The sequence below is a fragment of the Cydia strobilella genome, chromosome 21 (genome assembly GCF_947568885.1).
Source record: "Cydia strobilella chromosome 21, ilCydStro3.1, whole genome shotgun sequence".
Taxonomy (NCBI): Eukaryota; Metazoa; Arthropoda; class Insecta; order Lepidoptera; family Tortricidae; genus Cydia; species Cydia strobilella.
The window spans coordinates 4,587,210-4,608,451 of record NC_086061.1 but is presented as its reverse complement, the minus strand read 5'-3'; the positions used below and the strand labels follow the sequence as shown (position 1 = coordinate 4,608,451).

General features: G+C 36.5%; 1 protein-coding gene across 1 annotated transcript in view; it reads right to left on the bottom strand.

Moving 5' to 3' along the window:
* The window catches only part of LOC134751036 (focal adhesion kinase 1), a 91,427-nt gene that overhangs the window by 54,344 nt on the left and 15,841 nt on the right, over positions 1–21,242 (bottom strand). Inside the window, exon 2 of the mRNA XM_063686370.1 lies at positions 13,455–13,884. Within this exon, the coding sequence (XP_063542440.1) occupies positions 13,455–13,831 (377 nt within the window). The 5' untranslated portion in view covers positions 13,832–13,884. The remainder of the gene's footprint in view (positions 1–13,454; positions 13,885–21,242) is intronic.

Below are 21,242 nucleotides of genomic sequence, written 5' to 3'. Positions count from 1 at the left end.
TGTGTACAATACCGATATAATATATTATCAGACTATCAGTCCTCACTTAAGCTGTGGTATAAATTAAATATAAATAACTGTGATATAAATTTCGGTGCTAACTGCACTCTTACTGGAGGCCTTGCTGACATTTTCTTTCGTATATGATCTATTTCAGTTTATAGCAATTCTTTTTGTCCAAAATAAAGTGTCTTTAATTATATTTTAGGTACTAAGTGTTCGATTCAGAATGCTGTGTTTAATAATTACACGTACACGGTACACGGCTTACCGAATGTGCGGCCTGCGGGGTGCGCATCGATTGGCCGCATATATGTATGCACTTGTAGGTACCAGTGTACATAGGGTTGTCGCAAGCATTCACTGCATGTTTAATTATTTTGACCTTTCGGTGATATGTTGATAACCATTGAGAGTGCGGACTTCTGGCCGAAGGTTTGGTATTTCGGCGGTTCCTTGGGAATCTGCCGTATTCGACATCAGGACAGGTGACGCAGCAAAAAACTGTTGTGTCGCCAAAATTATTTATGTATGTTAGTCTGTAAGGTATAGGCCTCTGTTGCCTGACAATGAAAGTTTTTTTGAGGAAATTTTCGAAGGGAAATATATTTTGCAAAGGACTACCAATAGTCTACATTTTCTGCAAGTAAAAAGGGGCCCATACGAAACGAATAAACGTTTATACCTAAACCACTAACGAGTAATATTACACGAATAATCCTCATTTTTAGGGTTCCGTACCCAAAGGGTAAAAAGGAACCCTATTAATAAGACTCCTTTGTTCGTCTGTCCGTCTGACTGTTACCAGGCTGTATCTCATCAACCGTGACAGCTAGACAGTTGACATTTTCACAGATGATGTATTTCTGTTGCCGCTTTAAAAACGAATACTAAAAAGTACGGAACCCTCGGTGGGCGAGTCCGACTTGCACTTGTCCGGTTTTTTTTTTAATTTAAATAGTCTTCTTTTTATTCCCTCATTAACACTGACAGTGCTTACATTTAGGGTCGGTTGCACCAAGCCCTCTGTCACCGCTAAAGCGTTCGCTAAATTTTATTGTATGGGAAATTTCATAGATCTCCGCTGCGTGACGTTGATCAGTCTGTTAATTGTGGCTGGTGCAACTCGCCCTTACTCCGATACAAATAAACTTTGTGCTGACATGCCTTGCTTTCGGTATTGACAGCCTCTTAACGCATAAATACATATTAACATAACTTGAAACACATGAGGAATGAAGGATCAAGGTCGTCTTTAAATTGATGCCTATGTATTAGTAAACTATTTAACTGTTTATCCAAGTTTACCGTTTGCCAACCCTATTGTCGGACTCCATTGTATTTATTTGGCACGCGGCATGTGCGTAGGACAGCGCCCTCTCGTGTGCAGTTTGTGCAATACGCAATCTAGAGTGCAGCCATGCAATACAATACTATCGTTGGACAGTGGGCAGCACCTTGATAGCTTGTGGTTGTGGTCAAAGTGATTTATTCAATCTATACAAATAGAAGCTGCACTTGAATTGTATCAATATTTTAATATTAATACAATTCAAGTTTTAGTTAAATTATTGTAGTTTTAATGTTTAATTACATTACACAAACGTGTAAGTAAGAAAATTATTCCTAAAAAATACTTAGCGCTACTTGCACCTTCCCACTAACCCGGGGTTAATCGGTTAAACCGCAAATTGTACTGGTAACCATAGTACCTGCAGGTTTAACCGGTTAACCCCGGGTTAGTGATTGGTGCAAGTGGCCCTTAGTTAACGTATTATTGGACCAGTTTTTATGTAGTAAACATTACCATAAATAAAGAAAACAATAGGTATCACGTCATTTTTGAAAGCCTTCAAATTTGGAACATCTAAGTGGGTGTGCTTATAGGAGTTATCAACGTGTTAGGACTAGTCTTACATGAATCACATAAATATTACACAAGATTGTGAAAGTTGCAACTTACAACTAAGATATTGCAGTTGATGAAATAAGTAATAGATAAAAAGTCGTTGGACTGTTAGGAAACTGAAGGCAATGGACTGGGCTTGTTCGATTGCGCAGTGATGTGAAAAGATGGGTCCATCCAACCCTCTTAGAAATATGATGACTATGATGAGCGCACTGCAATTGTGTAAAACGAAATGATATTGATTATGATTAAACACTGGAATGAAAATAAACTTTCTTGCGTTAAACTGAGAATGAGCAGTGATGCATTTATGAATTGTTATGGATTTACTCGCGACAACAAATGTACCTTAGTGCAATTGCGAATTCAGAATATTGATTGACTTGAATAATACTGAGGACAGAGCATCAAACAATAGCATCAAATATTTAGATTCAAGACGTACACTCTTCCCTGTACCTAGTCTGGTGGTAAAAAGTTAGATAAAAACAAACTGTTGCTATACCTATTTGGTTTACACGTGAACAGCACGTAACAACTTATCCATTTTCCATTAGACTGAGTACCTATCCCAAACCCAAAACTAAAAGGAAGTATTCTTTACGTCAAATCATATTGGTTACGTCCTTTTAAAAGGGCAATAAGTTCTTGTTCGACGGGTGTAGGGTAAAAGCAGAGTATATTTATATGAAGTAGGCCATCTTCAGTCCTACAATCCCTACATATCTACATATCGAATTTAAACTGTTGTGAGACATACTAACATTAAATCATTTTACGGTTTAGACTCACTTGTTTAGTCACTCGCGCGACATGTTTCGGAGAGCCTAGGTCTCCTTTCTCAATCACTAATAAATAGTGCGAGCATCGTTCACGACGACGGTGTATTGCGTGTTGTGTGTACGTACGTAAAATGATTTAATATCTACATATGTTACATAATAATATCTACATAGGCTATTACTGAACCAATGAGCTCCATCTTAGGCCGTATCTTCACTTTCCATCAGGTGTGACCAGGGCCAATCGCCGATCAGTTTATATAATAAAAAATAAAATAGAGAGCTAAGCTCAAAGATTTCAAAACCCTTCTTCAGAATGATACTTGAATTAAGTTATTTAGTTGCGTCGTGCGTCACGCCCGCGCCAATAGGTTACATGTACGGACAAATACAAGCAAAATACACGATAACAGAATGATATCAGTAACATGTCATTCTGATATCAGTGTACGTTCGAATTGACCTGTGTATGGAGCGAAGTGGCTCAGGTTAGGGAAAAGTGGCATTCCCTGTTTTTGAAGGCAACAATCCTCAGGGTCTGTGCATGTGAGAAACAAGCACAGGCACAAGAACCCTGGATAATCTTAGTTTAACCAGTTATAGGGCACACTTAAATAGATATTATACGGCAAAAATGACGACCCTATAAAATAATATTTTTGTATTTTTTGCTTATGTAGAATTTTTAGTACTTTAAAGAGGCGATGAGGCTTGAATCATGTAATTTTTTAAATCTAGACCAGTGAAGGGACAAACAGTTGCCGCGCTTTAAGTTAACATCAAACGTGCATTCCCGACGTTTAGAGACAAATAGCTTACTTTCTTCATCTCTACTGTGCTCAAAACCTCGTAAAATGTGTTTACTGCTCTTTATTTTTACGTCGCCTGCGATAAAGTTTATCGAACATCTGTTCCATTGTGTGGAACTAAAAGGGCTTTTGTTATTGATTACCTCGATGTTCATACGATGTTTCAGTGGTTAATGTAAAATTAATCTATGTTTAAATTAACGTTACTTGCGGGGGCAGTATATGAGTTAATCATATAAATTCGAGTCCAAGATTGGTTTCCGTTTCCACCAAATATGTGCGAGAATGCAAAGCGAGGGATGTGTTTTTTAAGAACCAGTAGAATATCGTCCACTAGAGCTGTGCGAGGATAGGTAAATGAAGTTATTCTATTAGTCCATCCCTCTCTGGTGGAAACACAGCTTTATGAATGAATTTATACATAACGTGTGCATGCAATTTTGCAGCTCGCTGTAATTACGTATGTTTGCTTTGTAAAATTAAGACAAACTATTTTTAAAAGAAACTCTTGTACCTATTTTGTTAAGCTTTTCGTCCCATCGATTTGTAAAACGCGACAACGACAAGTCAATGAACATGAATAAAATATTCGGATAAAAAAAATAACAAAAACATGACGCAATAAAAATTCACAATGACTGATTCATCTTCAAGAAAAACGAACTGGATTTTTTCTCAGCCAGTAAATAAACTATTAACGAATAATAAAGCGCCAGCCTGAACGTAACTTACTTGTGCGAGCGAGAAGTATAGAAAGTAAATTACGTACATATTCGCTGCAATAATTGGCTATGTCAGTCATAGATTAGTATATGTTATTACTGTAATAGATAAGAAACTCTCGGACATTTCACGTTCACGTCTCTACTAGTGCTGCCTCTAGCGGTCCTGCTCTCAACTAATGAGACTATAGTAGAAAACACGCACACATGTACACACTACACACACACACCCACACACACATGCGCATACTCGTGGGCTCTTTACCTGCAGGTAAGGTGAAGGGGGCGGAGTGCGCCTGCCGTGTAAGTGCGCCTACCCCTATATATCTATATAGACTATATAGATAGGCACACTTACACGGCAGGCGCACTTCGCCCCCTTCACCTTAACAATTTTATTATTGGAAACTGATTTATGTAGTAATCTTTGTCGTCCGTTGCACAGAAAATTACATAAATCAGTTTTAATTTTCAACAAATGAAAGAAAACTGACATTAGTTCAAGTATAATATATTATACAATATAAGTGATTATTTACACACGTTCCCAGTCACTAAGGCAGCGCATACTGTGTATACTATATTACTTTGCTAATCCTCGAAAAGTTAACGTGCTAGTCAATCAGTGGTCACCCGTTATACTTGCGCATTTTTACATGCAATTAATGTTCCCACCGCAAAAATAAGTACGCAAATAAATATTTTTGTATTAATTAATATGGATTTTCACAAAGTAACGCCTGATTCTATTCATTAAGGGGCTACTCGAGGTTTTCATCGATATTTGACAACTTTTGAATCATATCTCCTTCTACTTTTGGTTCTTCAATCTTTTATCTCCATTTTTGCCTACCGGACTTTGAAAGAAATGAATACTTATTTATTTATGATTTTTTTAAACATTGTCTAAAAAAACACTATTCTTCTAGTCTTTGACGTTCCTAAAAATTTGTCTAAGGATTTTAAAATAATTAACACTAAAATTGTTCTTTGATGCCAAATAGCTTGAAAACAACGAATTTTGAAGTAATTATATTGCTTAAAGCCGTTACTGTTAATATGATAAGCTACGAACATTAGAAAACTAAGGGATTTCGATCAAAGGTCATTGGGGCATGGGATCCCCTTTATCTATCTCCTGACTTTGTGTTTTAAATAATATTCATAGGCGGTATTTTTCATCTCGTCCTCCTGGTCCCAAAATGTGGTTTTGCCCATTAAAATCTCATTTATTTCTCTGCACCAATTATTGATAAAAAATATGATGCTTCGTTTTAACATAAACTTCGTCAACTCCTCGCCATGTTTTTCACATGTCAAAAAGGAAAAATCTAAATGTATTGCTGCGATTAATTCTATGTATTCGGTGAGCCTTCTTATGTGGCAAGAGACCTTTAAAACTTTAAGAGTAATATTCTCCATTTGGCAAAAAATATCGAAAATCGGTCTCGTTGGATATAAAAGCCAAGTTTTGTCATGCCTGTATTCTCTTATTTTGATGTATTCGTGAAATACTTGTAAGTTGTCGCTTTCTAAGTCGCACTTGCATTTGGGGCAATTTTTGTATATTTTCTTTTTTGATAATTTTATTAGCCATCCGCTACAATATGCCACTGCTGCAGATTTCTCTTTTTGAGTTTTAATTAAATTTTCTGTGTCTATAATCTCAATCATTAAATGAGCATTGTCTACAGTCAATTCATCTAAGTCAGGAACTGCTATTTTCTCAGTTAAGAAAAATCTTAAAGACTGAAGACAATAATTATCGTCTTCCTCACAATTGGACCCGATGGAATGAGGTGAGGTCAAATTATTAATCATTAGGGCTTTATATGAGTTTATAAACGTGTACACACTTGGTTTAGTGTTTCTTAAACCATGAGCCCTAATTGCACCAAAAAAGTTTTCTATGGGATCCTGATTAAAGTTTCGCAGCAGCAATGAATTCAAGCCAAGTGAGTGCAAGTATTTTGTGATGGCTTGAAAAGCTTCGATAGTTTTGATCCAACTTGATATTGATGGAACTACTGATTTCGACCCATTTTTGGTGACATATTTCATGGTTTTAAGGACTTTCAGGCTCTTTATCCACAATTTTCGGTGCGGTGACCTGGGTTTCACAGCGCATCGGTATATCTTTCCTTTTTTAGGCTCACTAAAATTACCATTGACAGAGTCAAACAGCTTGTCGAAGAAGAGCAGGATATCTGCCGTGTCGCAGCTTTCTTTCGGCAGTTGTTTAACACCTGAAAATGTTATCTACAATTAAGATCTTGTCGAATTACAAAAAGTTTTTTTTATATAGAGGAAAAGGAAGAAAATATGCCAATTTGTCTAATTTTATGTTTACCTAAAAATCTGTACCTATATAAATATATATGTTTTTAATATATATTTATATCGGGTTAAAGATATTTATTTGTCTCAAAAGAAAAATTACATTTTACTTATTGAGATAGGTCGGTACATTTGAGGACTCTATAACTAAAATCATTTTTTAATTAGCGCCATTTCAATATACTTAAGCATATAAATATTTTACAATTTATTCAATACATTAAACGGGTCACTGTCAACTTTGTCTGACCAAGATTTAGTCAACGCGTGTGGAAGCGTCATCGTTGAAGAAAATGAACGAAAGTACGTGAGTGACCCGTATTAACATTTTAAGAGTCCCCGGCAAGCTCGGCCGAATTTCACCTTCCCATACAAACGGAGTTTCGTTCTCATTTTAAAACTACGTGTTGGATTGTAATGAAACCTTGCACATACAATGACATGAGGTATATCTAGGTCTGTAATTAGTTTATATAGCTCCAGCCGGGCTAGCACATGATTGGCGCGAGAGTATCTCGCCGCGACATAGACTACCCGTCCCCCTTTAATTCATACAGTTAGTAAAAGAGGGGTAGTCTATCTCGCGGCGAGATACTGTCGCGCCAATCATGTGCTCAGTCTACAGTTTATGAAACAATCGAAAAAGAGCAAAAACAAGTTTGGGTGAAAAACTTAAATTCGCTGTATTTTTTTAACTATTGTATCTGAAATTACATAAACTAATTAAAGACCTAGATATACCTTATCCTATTGTTAGTACAAAGTTTCAGAGCAATCTAGCTAGTCGTTTTAAAATGAGAGCGTAACTACGTTTGTACAATGGAGAACCGAGCTTACCGGGGACTTAAGTTTCGTTATTAACATTTTACAAACCTGCCATGTATCCCATGGTGGCCCCTACGTTTTCACTGAATACTTGCGTACAGAATTTAACCTTCATCTTTGGTATACGATTTGATGTAACGTATCCCAATCTACCTTACACAAAGGGAAATAAGCACTAGTCCTAGCTGCTCATAATTTTGAAGTATTACAATTACAACTTACAATATAAATACCTACCACCGCCAACAATGTATAAATACATATTGTGCTTTGCCCGAAGCTACTGGTACCTAGAGAATGCTCCTATCAAAGCTGCCTTTTGCAGCCTGTATTTTTTATGCGACAAATATTAAATAATAAATAGATGTTCAGGAGCACCACGATAAAGTAATTACTTGAAACTTTACTTACCTTGTCCTTGTACCGATGTACAAGAAGGCACACAGCATCGGCGCGGTGCCATTTCTTTTCTTTCGGCTTGCCGGCGTTTTTTTATTCGTATGAGTAAAAGCTTGGCTTTATCACATATAAAGAAATATTGGGAATAATATTAATTTTGAAAATTCCCGTCAAACCAAACGTCAATTGGTTTTTTTATTCGTCAAAATACGTCAATCTGTCATTTTACGGTATTTGCACTATATATTAAAAAACCTACTTACGTTTCAAATTTTATTTATTTCCTAGTTCATTTGCAACGTAAGGTTAGTAACACTATCAAAACATTTCTTATTAAAATATATTCTTCTAGATTTAATTACATACGATTAAGTTAACTGCTTAAATATTTGTTTGGTATATTTTGTTTTCTACCATCTACATACAAGAATTATACCTAGCCACACTCAGCCCTCCTTATGCTAAAAGGCATTATCTCAAAAACGAATGAACTGGAAATGGAACTTTATGCTTAAAATTTAAGGTACTTATTTGCATTCAATTTTCAATTGAGATACCGCATTTTAGCAAAGCAGGGCACCACGGTTGAGGAATATATGTCAAGCATAACCCAAAGATGGCATTATTATCAGCATTACATTACTCTTCTTCAGAGATACTATACCATGATGTCAGTCACCTGAGAGCGGACCAGCGACGCTCTCAGCGGTAGAATGCAGTCGCTGTGGCCGAAATCGGCTAGGAGGAGATGATGATGAGTTCTTTGCTCATAAAGAAAACTGTAATGTAGTAGTTGTTAGTTGTATAATAGTTTTAGTCCTTTAATTTTAAATTCTTCATTTAATATTCGCACGCCCGAAAAGGTGTTATATGCAGAACAATTTTGTACCTACTTTAGGACCATTATGTAACCATATTACTGCGAATAAACCATTTGTATTTGATGAATAGAAAAAAGAAAATATTGGAGTTCTCACATAGGTATATATGAATATTTATGCAGATATGCAGTATTCCTTACGGACTGACGAAACGGACATTTCCCGTAAATATTCCAAGTTATTCGCAAACAGATCCCATCGATTCGTGGGTTGAATATTCATCCGAGCGCTATAATATGCATTGAGGGGACCGTCCGTTTTCATTACGGTTGTCCGCCGGTTAGATGACCGCTCGATATTGATCCAGATTCTGTTAGTTACTCTAGGTACTGCCAACCAAATACAATATTACCACTACGGGCTGCAAGTTCAATACGTTATTACGCTTCCATACCAATGTTGTTTTTGTTTGTTTTTTCTGAGTTTGTTCTCTCACGAATTGTTTCACGCAAACAATAGGCTCAAAAAGTTAGTACAGGAGGAAGTGTCACCTGTTGTGTGTCTGTATATGTGTGTTATTTTCTAATTGAGCTTATGAATTTTAAATATCTAGTTCTATAAGGATCGTGACTGAATTTTTAGTTACCTTTGCATTTTTTCGACAATGATTTCTTCTGCACTCAGCCCGTTCTTGTTCAATCTTGTGATGGACTATCTCACAAACCACATTCCGGCACCATTACCTTGGACGATGCTGTACTGCACAACATCTGCAAGTACTTTTAAATACCTGGACACATTCTCTCGAGAAGCATGGACTCCGAGTGAGCAGGAGTAAGACAGAGTATCTGAAATGCCCATTCAGCGGGAACACAACCCCTGAAACAATCTGCATCGGATCAACACCCATCCCTACAGTCAACAAGTTCAAATATCTGGGCTCCATGCTTACGGCGGATGCCAATATAGATGCCGATGTTACGCACCGAATAAATGTAGCGTGGCAAAAATGGCGGACTCTCACCGGAGTTCTGTGTGACCCCCGCATGCCTATAAAAACGAAGGGCAAAGTCTATAAGACAGCAGTTCGCCCGGCATTACTGTACGGATCGGAATGCTGGACAGTAAAGAAGACACACGAGCAAAAAGCCCACGTAAACGAAATGAAGATGCTGCGGTGGGCGGGAGGGGTGACCAGGATGGACAGGGTGCGCAACGAGCACATACGGGGTAGTTTTAAGGTCGCGCCTATCACAGACAAAATGATAGAGTCCCGCCTTAGATGGTATGGCAATGAGACGCAGTGAAGACCATGTGGTAAAAATCGCTCTAAACTTACCAGAACGTAAGAAAGGTATCGGCCGCCCGCCATTGACCTGGTGGTCTAACATAGAGAGAGACCTCAAGAAAACCCAATTGCCAAAACCGACAATCCAGGACCGACGGGCCTGGCGCAAAAATGTGAGGAGACCCGACCCCAGATAACGGGAGCAGGGACGGACAAAGAAGATTTCTTCTGCTCTATACAGCACAACCGAGGTCTGATCCACGATTTTTGACCACAACGCACATATGTAGGTTGTAGGTAGGTAAGGTTATTGCCATTTATGCGATAAAAGTCGCGTGCAGCTATACCAATAGAACAATACTTTCAGAACAATTCATTCATGTTATTAACCGATGGTCTTGGGTTCGAATCCCGGTAAGGCCATTTATTTGTGTGATGAGCACAGACATTTGTTTCCGAGTCGTGGATGTTTTTTATGTATGTATTTGTATATTATGTATATCGTTGTCAGAGTACCCACAACACAAGCCTTCTTAAGCTTACTGTGGGACTTAATCAATTTGTGTAAGAATGTCCCTATAATATTTAATATTAACAACTTGAATGAATTATTCTGATAATACCAAGTCATTAACTAAGATCATCACGCCCATTGCACTTTATGTGTTAATATTATAATTATGATTGAACCGTTTCACAACTATAATGTACCTAATGAACTAATTATACCAAGCACCGATAACATAAAGCCCTTTTTAAAATGGGTTAAGACTTCCTCAAATCTATTTTTAATTTCAACCTTAAACGTGTTTAAATAAGGTTGGTTTTCAAGGAACAGTAAAGTAAGTAAAAGCTGTTTGGTAATATTTTTGTTGTCAACCTTATCAACGGACCTTCCATCTCCGCCCACGGGATTTTGCACAATTTTTATTTAATTCAGTGAGGTGGCATATTTAATTTGATTTGATTGGCTAATGTTTGTTTATGTTTATGTGAGATTGTATTAAAATTATTTATTTCCTACACCGCGATATCTGATAAAGCAGAGACTCTCACTAATAGTAGTAACTTTAGCTAAGGGCAGAATATCCGATCTGTATCAACTATAACTATTTTTAACTATTTTTATTTATTTTTTATAATCTTTATCTCAAATTGGAACGTTTTGTATACTAAAGCTCTTCTTGTCTATTAAATTGAGATATTTATACAAATGTAACATTAAGTAATTTAGTTTAAGAGCATGCGCGCCGCCGCATACACAGAAACGAAGTACGCAACACGAAATGCCACTAAGTTGTTAATAATACGCGCCTAAGTTAAGTTGTATTATGAAGCGAATGGAAGTTAAAGGTACTGTGTGAAAAAAAAAAATCAAAACCCAATGAATATACAGACAGAACAGACATCAGTCCTTGTCGAAGGCTATACATAATCAAAGATAGATATAACTCCGTAATAGATGGATACAGTCTAAGGAAAAAACGTGCCTCGAAAATCAAGAAAATTTGATTCTCGTTCAGAGGGCGCTACTAGCTTTGGCCTACTGTCGTATAGATGGCGTTGACGGTTTCGTTTGTTATTTAACAATTTTTACGCATATCAGTGAAAGAACATTGGTCAAAATCATAAAAATAATTAATGCAAATAAAAAAAATCATTTACCCATATTTAAATACATTTTATCGTATTTTTATAAATCTTCATTTTTAGTTTTAAAGTGTGTCGACAGATGGCAGTGAATTTACTGGGGTTACAAAATTTACTATGACAGTACCGCTCTAGTATAAGTTACTCTATGACATAATATAATAATTCATTAATGAAGAAGGAACTCGAAATGTTTGTCCGAAATTATTTAACGCACCTTAGTAAAAAAGAATAACCGTACTTCTGATTACAACTTTCATAACAAATTAATGTACATTCGACTCCAAATTTACCTAACTGCGCAAAAAATATCAATTTATTGCCAACTTTACGTAAACCAACCTTTTAATTTCGCCACAACATATATTCTCTTCAATCGAGAGCTAATTTATCGTTGGCTTTCGAAATCGATTATAAGCTCATTGCGATTATTCGATTCCATTCGATTAATCGATACAGCTTTTGGTATGTATGGCAGTTGGCAATGTGGCATATAACATATTATATTGTATATGGATTTAATTAAAACAGGACTTAATCGAGTTTAAATCTGTTACCTATGTATACATATATGTATATTTATAACGATTAACGACCGGCGGTTTAGCTTAGTCGGTCTGTCTGTCGGTCTTAGGTTCAAATCCTGGTATCGGCATTTATGTGTGTGATCACAATAATGAATACAGATTACCATAGAGTAACTTATACTAGAGCGGTACTGTCATAGTAAATTTTGTAATCCCAGTAAATTCACTGCCATCTGTCGACACACTTTAAAACTAAAAATGAAGATTTATAAAAATACGATAAATTGTTTTTAAATATGGATAAATGATTTTTTTTTATTTGCATCATGATTTTGATCCATGTTCTTTCACTGATATGCGTTAAAATTGTTAAATAACAAACGAAACCGTAACGCCATCTATACGACAGTAGGCCAAAGCTAGTAGCGCCCTCTGAACGAGAATCAAATTTTCTTGATTTTCGAGGCACGTTTTTTCCTTAGACTGTATCCATCTATTACGGAGTTATATCCATCTTTGAGATTACTAAATCATTAATGTTTTTTATTAGGTTTTTTCGGGACAAGTTTTGATTTCGTATTTATTCCCTCCAGAAAGAAAAACTCTTCAAACCAAGCAAAGTTTAACAAAATCTACTAAATTAAAAATATGATTTATATTTAGTCTTAAGTAATAACAAACCAAGCCTTATTGAGCTTGAATCGGGACGATTATTCCCATGTTTTTTTTTCTACATGATTTCCTTGTTTATTTGTCCCATAAAGTACCCACTTAAGAGGGATATACACGCTCTAAAAACACCAGAACCATGTCAAGGGCCATACATGCTCATTAGCCATGGTGATACGGAGCTGTCAACCGTCATGTGACACCCACGCGCTGCCCACACGCGTTACACAACGAGAAAGCATCGGTTAATAAGAATGATATCGAGAATATAAATATAAGATGTACTTTATATTGCTGTCTTTTGGACAAGGTTAAAATCGGAGAAGACAACTTGCAAAATAATACAATGTGTCCTTAATCCAACGATAATATAGGAATATCGCTTGTAAAATCAACGATTCATTATTCATTAGTACAGGGTTTCCAGCGGCAGATTTCGGATTTCATATTTTGTAGAAAAAACTAAAACGTACCTATCAAAAGAAGATGAATGAAGATGATGATTTTTTAAAAATCACATTTTATAAATATCGATCTTCGCTGTGTCCTTAAATACGCATTCATCCGACCTTTTCCGCATATTCCTAAAGTAATTCAAAACTTACTCATTGCGGTTACTAAGTGAAAAGTGAAAAAAATTGGTACGACCTCAATAGCATATGCACGCTGCTCTGCGTTTTCATATTATTGTTATTAAATCTTAAATCTAAACATACCTCCTCGACCTGACCCTGGTGTATCTCCAAGTGTTGCTGCTGTAATGCCCCGAGCTGGACGGACATAACAGAAGCTGCAGACTATTCGGACGCGGCTGCCTCTGCCTTTTGACCCTCATCTTTACTTCCTCCTTCTTCTCTTTCAACGGAGGCTTTGAGACACTCCATCTCTTTTCCTCATCAATATGTTCTTCCAAATTCAAATGTCCCAATCTCTCTTTAATATTCTTTGAACGCAGCAAATCGGGAGTCAGATCTATTCGTTTGTCCACGGGTGGTCTTCTAGGCTCGAAGACGATTTTGCATTCCGTACTTCGCCTCCAGAGACGTGGAGAGAGAGGCCAGAAGCGGCCTTGCAGCGGGGATTCCATGACCATTTTCGTTAAGCACTGATTTCACATTACACACTTGACTTTATCGATGTTACACACTGCTTTAAATGAAGGAATAATAGTTGTTTTATGCATTCGCCTACATTAGTTTATCGAACACTAAAATAGAAATCACTAAAATAACATTAGACAAATTGTAACGTTCCATAAAAGGACGCAGCCTACATCTAACACATTCAATGATGATTAATAATGCCTTCAAATGACCTCATGTGTGATTAAATTAAATTAGTTATAATTTTCCACGTCAACGTCCGTAAAATAAAAACGCGCGCGAAATACTAAATTACGACAAAACTGACAGTTTCTATCTATCTAACTATCAAATACACTAATGGTTAAATTTATTCCAAAGAAACCAACGATGTCATGTACGGTCTAATTAAATTACTAATCTGTCACGTCAACGTCCATAATGATCAAAAGCGCGCGAAAGACTGAATGAATTAAAGAGTAAGACACAGAGTACGTTGCAAAACCCACCGCCAACACTCGATAGTGTAGTGAATCAACTATGCTAATCTATAAGACACCTGCCAACTTCGGATTAAGTACGTTGCTTATTTATGTTGGAAAGCCATTTCTTCTTACTGTTTAGTTTTCTGATGTCTTGGATAAGTAATGGAAACCAGATTCTCTGCGTTACTGGTGATATCATTGGAGATAATTAACATTCAAGTATTTATAGCTCTTAGTGTTGCTAGAAGTTGCACAAAAGCCTACTTGGTGGTCGAATTAGATAAACTGTTCAACTATAAAAACTGTAGAATAACCACGGGATAATATAGAAGGCAAATTGGACTCAATCGCAGGTAGTTAACTTAATTTTTTGCTGATTTAAATTGATTCTAGTCACGACTAGATTTTAGAACAACAACAAAGAATACAAGATATCAGCACATTGCGCGCATATCACGCTTCTCCCCAACGATAAGAAATTACTGTTGAATTCTGACTCAGCACCATTTTTTTGTTCGTTTTAGCGTTGTCATTCCAAACTTTGAATAAGTTATAAGTAAATCAAAATCGTTGGAAAACCAGTATAGATACGTAAGTTCCCCATAACGTAGTACTCAAATTGGTAGAGTTCAATCTTAAAATGCACGTCTCTTCGTCATATTTTTACACTCACTCTAAAATTAAACTATCCCAAGCTGGATCTACATCTGACAGATCTTTTGTACAATTTATTTTACGAATCATACTGGAGGCGTATTTTATCAGTCTTACTTTACGTATCTAAGCTTATAGACTCATTAGTTCTCTAAAGCTATGTATCGGCTCATACAGCGCTTGAGCATCCGGCTGACCTGCAGACCTGCACTTTATATAATTACATCTGTATATAACGACAGAAATCATAAATACCTACGCATACCGGCAGACACGTCAGCGTATCGGAAGCCACCAAATACCGGCGCATACTAAGTGAAAGGAAACGGAACCCATCTACCCATCACTTATCGCCTCATATAAACCAATATTAAGAGACCCCCCAACTCTAACTCAATTGTTAGGATAGTAAATTTACTTATACTGGTTAATAAAGGAATTAACAGACAATGCTTGCTTATAGAAGGATTTTATTCATCTCTTTTCTATAGTAAGTTATGTCGTTTTATTTAGGGCAGGATGTACCGCGCGTTATGTTATTGTCTATCGTATATAGATAACTCTACGTACTATTATCGACACTAATTTTTGACCATTACTGAACCTTATTGCGACCATATAAGGTCTATGTCAGGATGTTAATACTGATCAGGATTCAAATTTCATTATTATGAGCGATCGATGACATCCGTCTGCTTTAGATGGCTTCGTTTTGCAATTGTAATATGGTTTTAACATATTATCCTTAACCAGTAGGTCTATTTGTTTTGTACGCTGCAGAATTTTGATTAATAAAATGGTGCGACATGGTGGAGGCGGATCTGCGCGAACTTCGAGTCACCAATTGGCGAGAGGTCGCACAGGATCGAGAAAAGTGGCGCTGTCTTGTGTCGGAGGCGAAGTCTCATTTTGGGTCGCTGTCGCTGAGCCAACGGAGTAAATAAGTAAGAATTTTGATTGACACTTTTACATATTAAACTTTGGGAACAAATTTTTATTTTTAATTAAATGTGGTTTGTGACGGAGTAGTAGCCTTGAGGTCCAGGGCGTTGGGCGCGTAAGGTAAAGACGCCAGTTCGAATCCGGCCTCCGCCACTGGAGGGCGTTGTCACTATTTAGGGTTCCGTACCCAAAACTCCACTGGCCGTCTGTCTGTCACCAGGCTATATCTCATGAACCGTGATAGCTAGACAGTTGAAATTTTCAGAGATGATGTATTTCTGTTGCCGCTATAACATCAAATACTAAAAAGTACGGAACCCTCGGTGTCCGGTTTTTCTTTAGTACATAACATCTATTTCAGTTTATACTTTTACATATTATATTGTTTTCTCTGTATGCAAAAAATATTGCTAGAATTATTAGTATTATTACTGTAACAAAAAGTTAATTCTAAATGACATAGTGTGCAAAAATAACGTAAATTATTATTCAGTTAATTGGCTTAATTATGAAGGCTAACAAGAAGTTAATTAGGTAATTCATTTTAATTAATGGTCGGATGTAAACCTTTGTTCTATTAAACAAAAGCAAGTCAGTGTGGGAAAAAAGGGCAATGAAATTAATAAAAGATAATTTTATTACAGAAGCCACCAAAAGAATTTTAAAAACCGGCCAAGTGCGAGTCGGACTCGCGCACGAAGGGTTCCGTACCATTACGCAAAAAACGGCAACAAAAACACGTTTGTTGTATGGGAGCCTCACTGAAATATTTACTTTATTCTGTTTTTAGTATTTGTTGTTATAGCGGCAACAGAAATACACCATTTGTGACAATTTCAACTGTCTAACTATCACGGTTCATGTGATACCTGGTGACAGACAGACGGACAGACAGACAGACAGACAGACAGAGGGACAGATGGACAAGGGAGTCTTAGTAATAGGGTCCCGTTTTTACCCTATGGGTACGGAACCCTAAAAACTACTAATTGCATTAAAAACTCAACATCCTGGGCAAATCTACAATTTGAACATTGGTAATTACTTGCTTAAATCAGTAGTATCACTACGGAGTAAAAACAAAAACACTAACAAAAAACAACGATTACGTAATTTAATTTCCGTAAAGCAAAAAGCCCGACACCTATTCAGAATGCAATTGAAATAACTTCAGTAAACGAGAACCGTTTTAAATTCTAGATTCACTGACTTATTGACACGATTCTCGATAAAGAAACACGTTTTTTTCCGCCGACTTCCGATTTCAATAAAACCCGTAGGTATTTAATTGTATGTGGTCACAGGAAAAATGCTGATACGCGTAAGTGACAGGTTCTACGTATTGCATAGTTGAAGCCCATGCATGTAAAAAATGTGTCAATAGGTAGGAAATCAAAATATTCCGTTTTGTAAAATTATATGGGAAAAATCTTGGTGACGCAAAGTTAATCGGTTTATATCATATTAGAAGTATTAATATGTGTGTATTGAGTAATCAATCAATTAGATCAGAAAATTGTTTTTCCCCTCACTAGCTCGGAAAGTTGTCTTTTATCCTTTAAAACAAGCGGGGAAAAACGCATTTTATCCACTAGTGGGGAAAGTAATTTGACCTTGGATGGAGCGTGTTTAAGTAGCTTGACAGATAACAAAATGTAAAACGCTCATAATAATTATTCGTTTGATATTAATTATCATTAAACAAATGGTTTGAGAATCTAATAAAAAATACCAAATTTAGCTTTATTTAATGATTTTATGTCATAAACCTTAAAGTTCCATAAGAAACGTTTGTTTTTTAATAATGATGTTAAATATAATTCTGAACGCACAAGTTGAGTCGATGCAATTTCAAAACGCATCATTGACATTTCATACATCAGAAATGTCAACATTGTCAACAAAATTTTTACTTAATAACTTCTCACGTAAAAATACAGAATTTCCAGAGTTTTTGTTATAATATCGTAAAAAAATGAGTGATTCCAGTGATAAAGATGATCTAACGACTGTGGATGTTGCACTTTCCTCGCTATAGTGAGGTGAAAAGTTTTGTGTTACACACGGGTGCAAATGTATTTTACTTCTCGTGTGTTGAAACACTCGCTACGCTCAGGATTCTATTTTAGAACCACTCGCTTCGCTCGTGGTTCAACTATAGAATCCTTTCACTTGCTCGTGTTTCAATTCCACACTCGCGGGTAAAATACAACTTTGCACCCTTGTATAACAAATAACTATTAAATATATGCAGTGTGCGACGTTATGTGATACCAAGTGTCGTATACAATTATTAATAAAAATAAAATGAACATTGGACTCGTCAATCAATGCGGAAAATTTTGCACAGTTATGTAGAAACCATTGCAATTGTCAGGAGTAAGTATATCATGGAAACACAGCAATGTCGTTCAGGGCCTTATCCTTCAAAATATATAGCTGTGTAACGTCTATGGAAAATCAGGCATATCAGGCATAGCGGATACACTAAGCGCCTCAGGAAATGAAATCTATCGATTTCGAAATGTGACTGTGCTGTACCCTGAACAAACTAGCATGTACGAGGAATATTATAAAAGTGAATGATGTCAACGAGGTATTATATCAAGACTTGCACTTGACATAATACCATGACTTGCTGATATCGGCGATCTCTGGAAACACTTATCTGTTCATACCTATATGACATAAATATATAAGACACGAGCTGAATGATTTCAGAAATTTAGAGACTGGAGAGACGAAGTGCAGAAAGACCTCAGCGAACTCGGCGCCGTTGACTGGACAGAGTAGTATGGCGGTCTTTGGTGTCGGAGGCCAAAATCCACTTCGGATCGTCGCGCCACAGCAGTAAATAAATAAGTAAGAGCAATTAATCTGGTTACTTGATAAATTCAGATATTGTCTATGGCTCCTCTCTAGCGCCGTGGAATATCTGAAGTAATGAAACCGTGGATCTAATCAGCTCGTATCTAACATGTCTGTCATGTTTACGAGTATGTTATGCTATGTTCCAAAATTGTGGTATTTATAAGGGCTCAGAATATAAAAGAAGATAGACAAAGACACTTCTCACTAAAATACCTACATCCATTTAAAATCAGGGCACTGTCCACGGACACGGATGCCCGGTACCAGGCCATTTAAGACTTCACTCACTCCTCCGCGCCTTCCGGCCATTGTGTAGCATAGAATGTTCTATACGACGTCGCCATAGACTGCATATAGATTTAATGAACTTAAATACTAAACTATGTACCTATATTCTATAAGTAAAGAATGAATATGCTTATGTGCTTGATTATCCAATTATTCCAGCTTGCAGCAAATGTAAGGAAAGGGTTCCAACCTTTTTTGGAGTAACCTCCCTTTATACATAATACGAGTATAACCCTAATTTCTTCGAATCTTATACGCGGCGAGTTTGGGAACCATTGGTCTTGGTCGAACCTTGTGATGGGATTGTTTTATTCAATTTATTGTAAAACAAATACCAACTCGAAGATTTATATGCTCATACGCATAACAAACATGTTTGTGTTCATAAATAAATAGAGCTAAGATTAAGATATGACGTGTATGTACAAAAGTCTGTTAGCGTGATCGGAATATATTTTTTAAACACATATGGCGTTATTCATAAACGCGTTACTGGTCTGAATTAGCTATGAATCGTTTTTCGAAAGGGATAAAACATAATTTAACTAAATCAGGCCCGTAAAGTTTAAGGGGGATAGAACATAAAGGTCAACGTACTGCCAGTTTCTATCGAACTTCGACAACAATAAAACACAAATAAGTCTCGCGTACTCGTAACGTAGAGAACTGCTCAAATACTTACAATTCGAATCGAATCGAAGGAAATTGTATTTTCTTTTCCAACACAAAGCGTGTAAACGAGATGAAATTTCGATATAGACTCGCAACACGTGCTCATGTAAACAGAAGACGATCGATACAGTTCAAACACCTCTCCTAGGATTACGCACTAGCTTTGTCAAGCTCTTCTCTTACACGATTGGAGAATTTGAAAACCGACCTTAGCGCACGCAAAATAAGGTAAATATTCAAATGCAACGTAGAACACAAATGTAAGGTTGTGTGTTAGGTATTGTATTGTAAAAAGGAAATTGTGCAAAATGGAACGTACCTAACGTAAGTTTAGGAATATAGGCTATCTGTAGGATTAGCTTGCGAACGTAGTTTTGTGAAAAACTAAACGCTTTGATGTTAGAACACGGGATTTTCTCACAAAGATTTTCATTCACGCTTGAGAATTCAATAATACCTACATGTAAATAACCTAGATATTAGCATTAACTCTCGTGTGATTCCATGTTGTACTAACTAAAATGAGAATCTTAAATGTATGGCATACAAATTGTATGACCAGTTTCGATAACTAGACAAAAAAACTCGCGATAGCTATAAGAGCCCAATTGAATTTAAAAACAGAATTAAGAGATTTAAGATTAGACACGAAATTTCGCAGTAACATTGTACGCTACTCTATACTTAAGACTTTCTACACCAATTATGTCTCCACTAAAGGCATCTTAATTGTGATGTTTTACACCAGACTCACTTTATAGCAAAATAATACGATACAGAGCATTGGCATCGGTCACGATTAACTGATGCGTAACATACATAGCATAAAAATAAATTGTAAAACAAAAACGTTATCTATTCGATTTTTAATCGTAAATCTTATCAGTAAAGGTTGAGAATAGAAAGGCCATTATTTGACCGCATTTATCTTTTGTTTTATCTGTGTGATCTAACATCGAGACATAAAATGGACTCTTACGCATTGTAGGTACAGTCAGAATCGAAAGTAGCGGATAAAACAACGCGCCAATAATATCTGCCACCCTGGAATACTTTTTCAAAGAGATAGATCTGGTGTATTGTATTCCTATTTGTCCCCGCTGGGCACAGAAGGAAATAGGGTGCACTCCTATAAATCATTCCCATCTGTCCCCGCCTCGTGTATGACTGCGGTCACGTGGGGAAAAATGTAATAGTTTTCGTGGCCATTGTGTCTCAGTGCGTGGCACGCGCTCGCAGAAAAGAATCAATGGCTTTTGTTTAACAGATTGGGGTCTTTGACGTAAAAATCATTTGAGAAGATTCAAACTATAATAAACCATAAACCTCTACAGTTCTGTGTTCTAAACGCGGGATTCCACCATTGTGCGGCACAAGCATATTCAGTATAAAAATGCTGGTGGAACTGGTGGAATCCCGCCATAAAGTCTGTGATATATAATTGTTATACATTTAGATTAGAGACATTATCTTTTTGTTAAGCTGTTAAAGAATAAAAGATACTTTGATC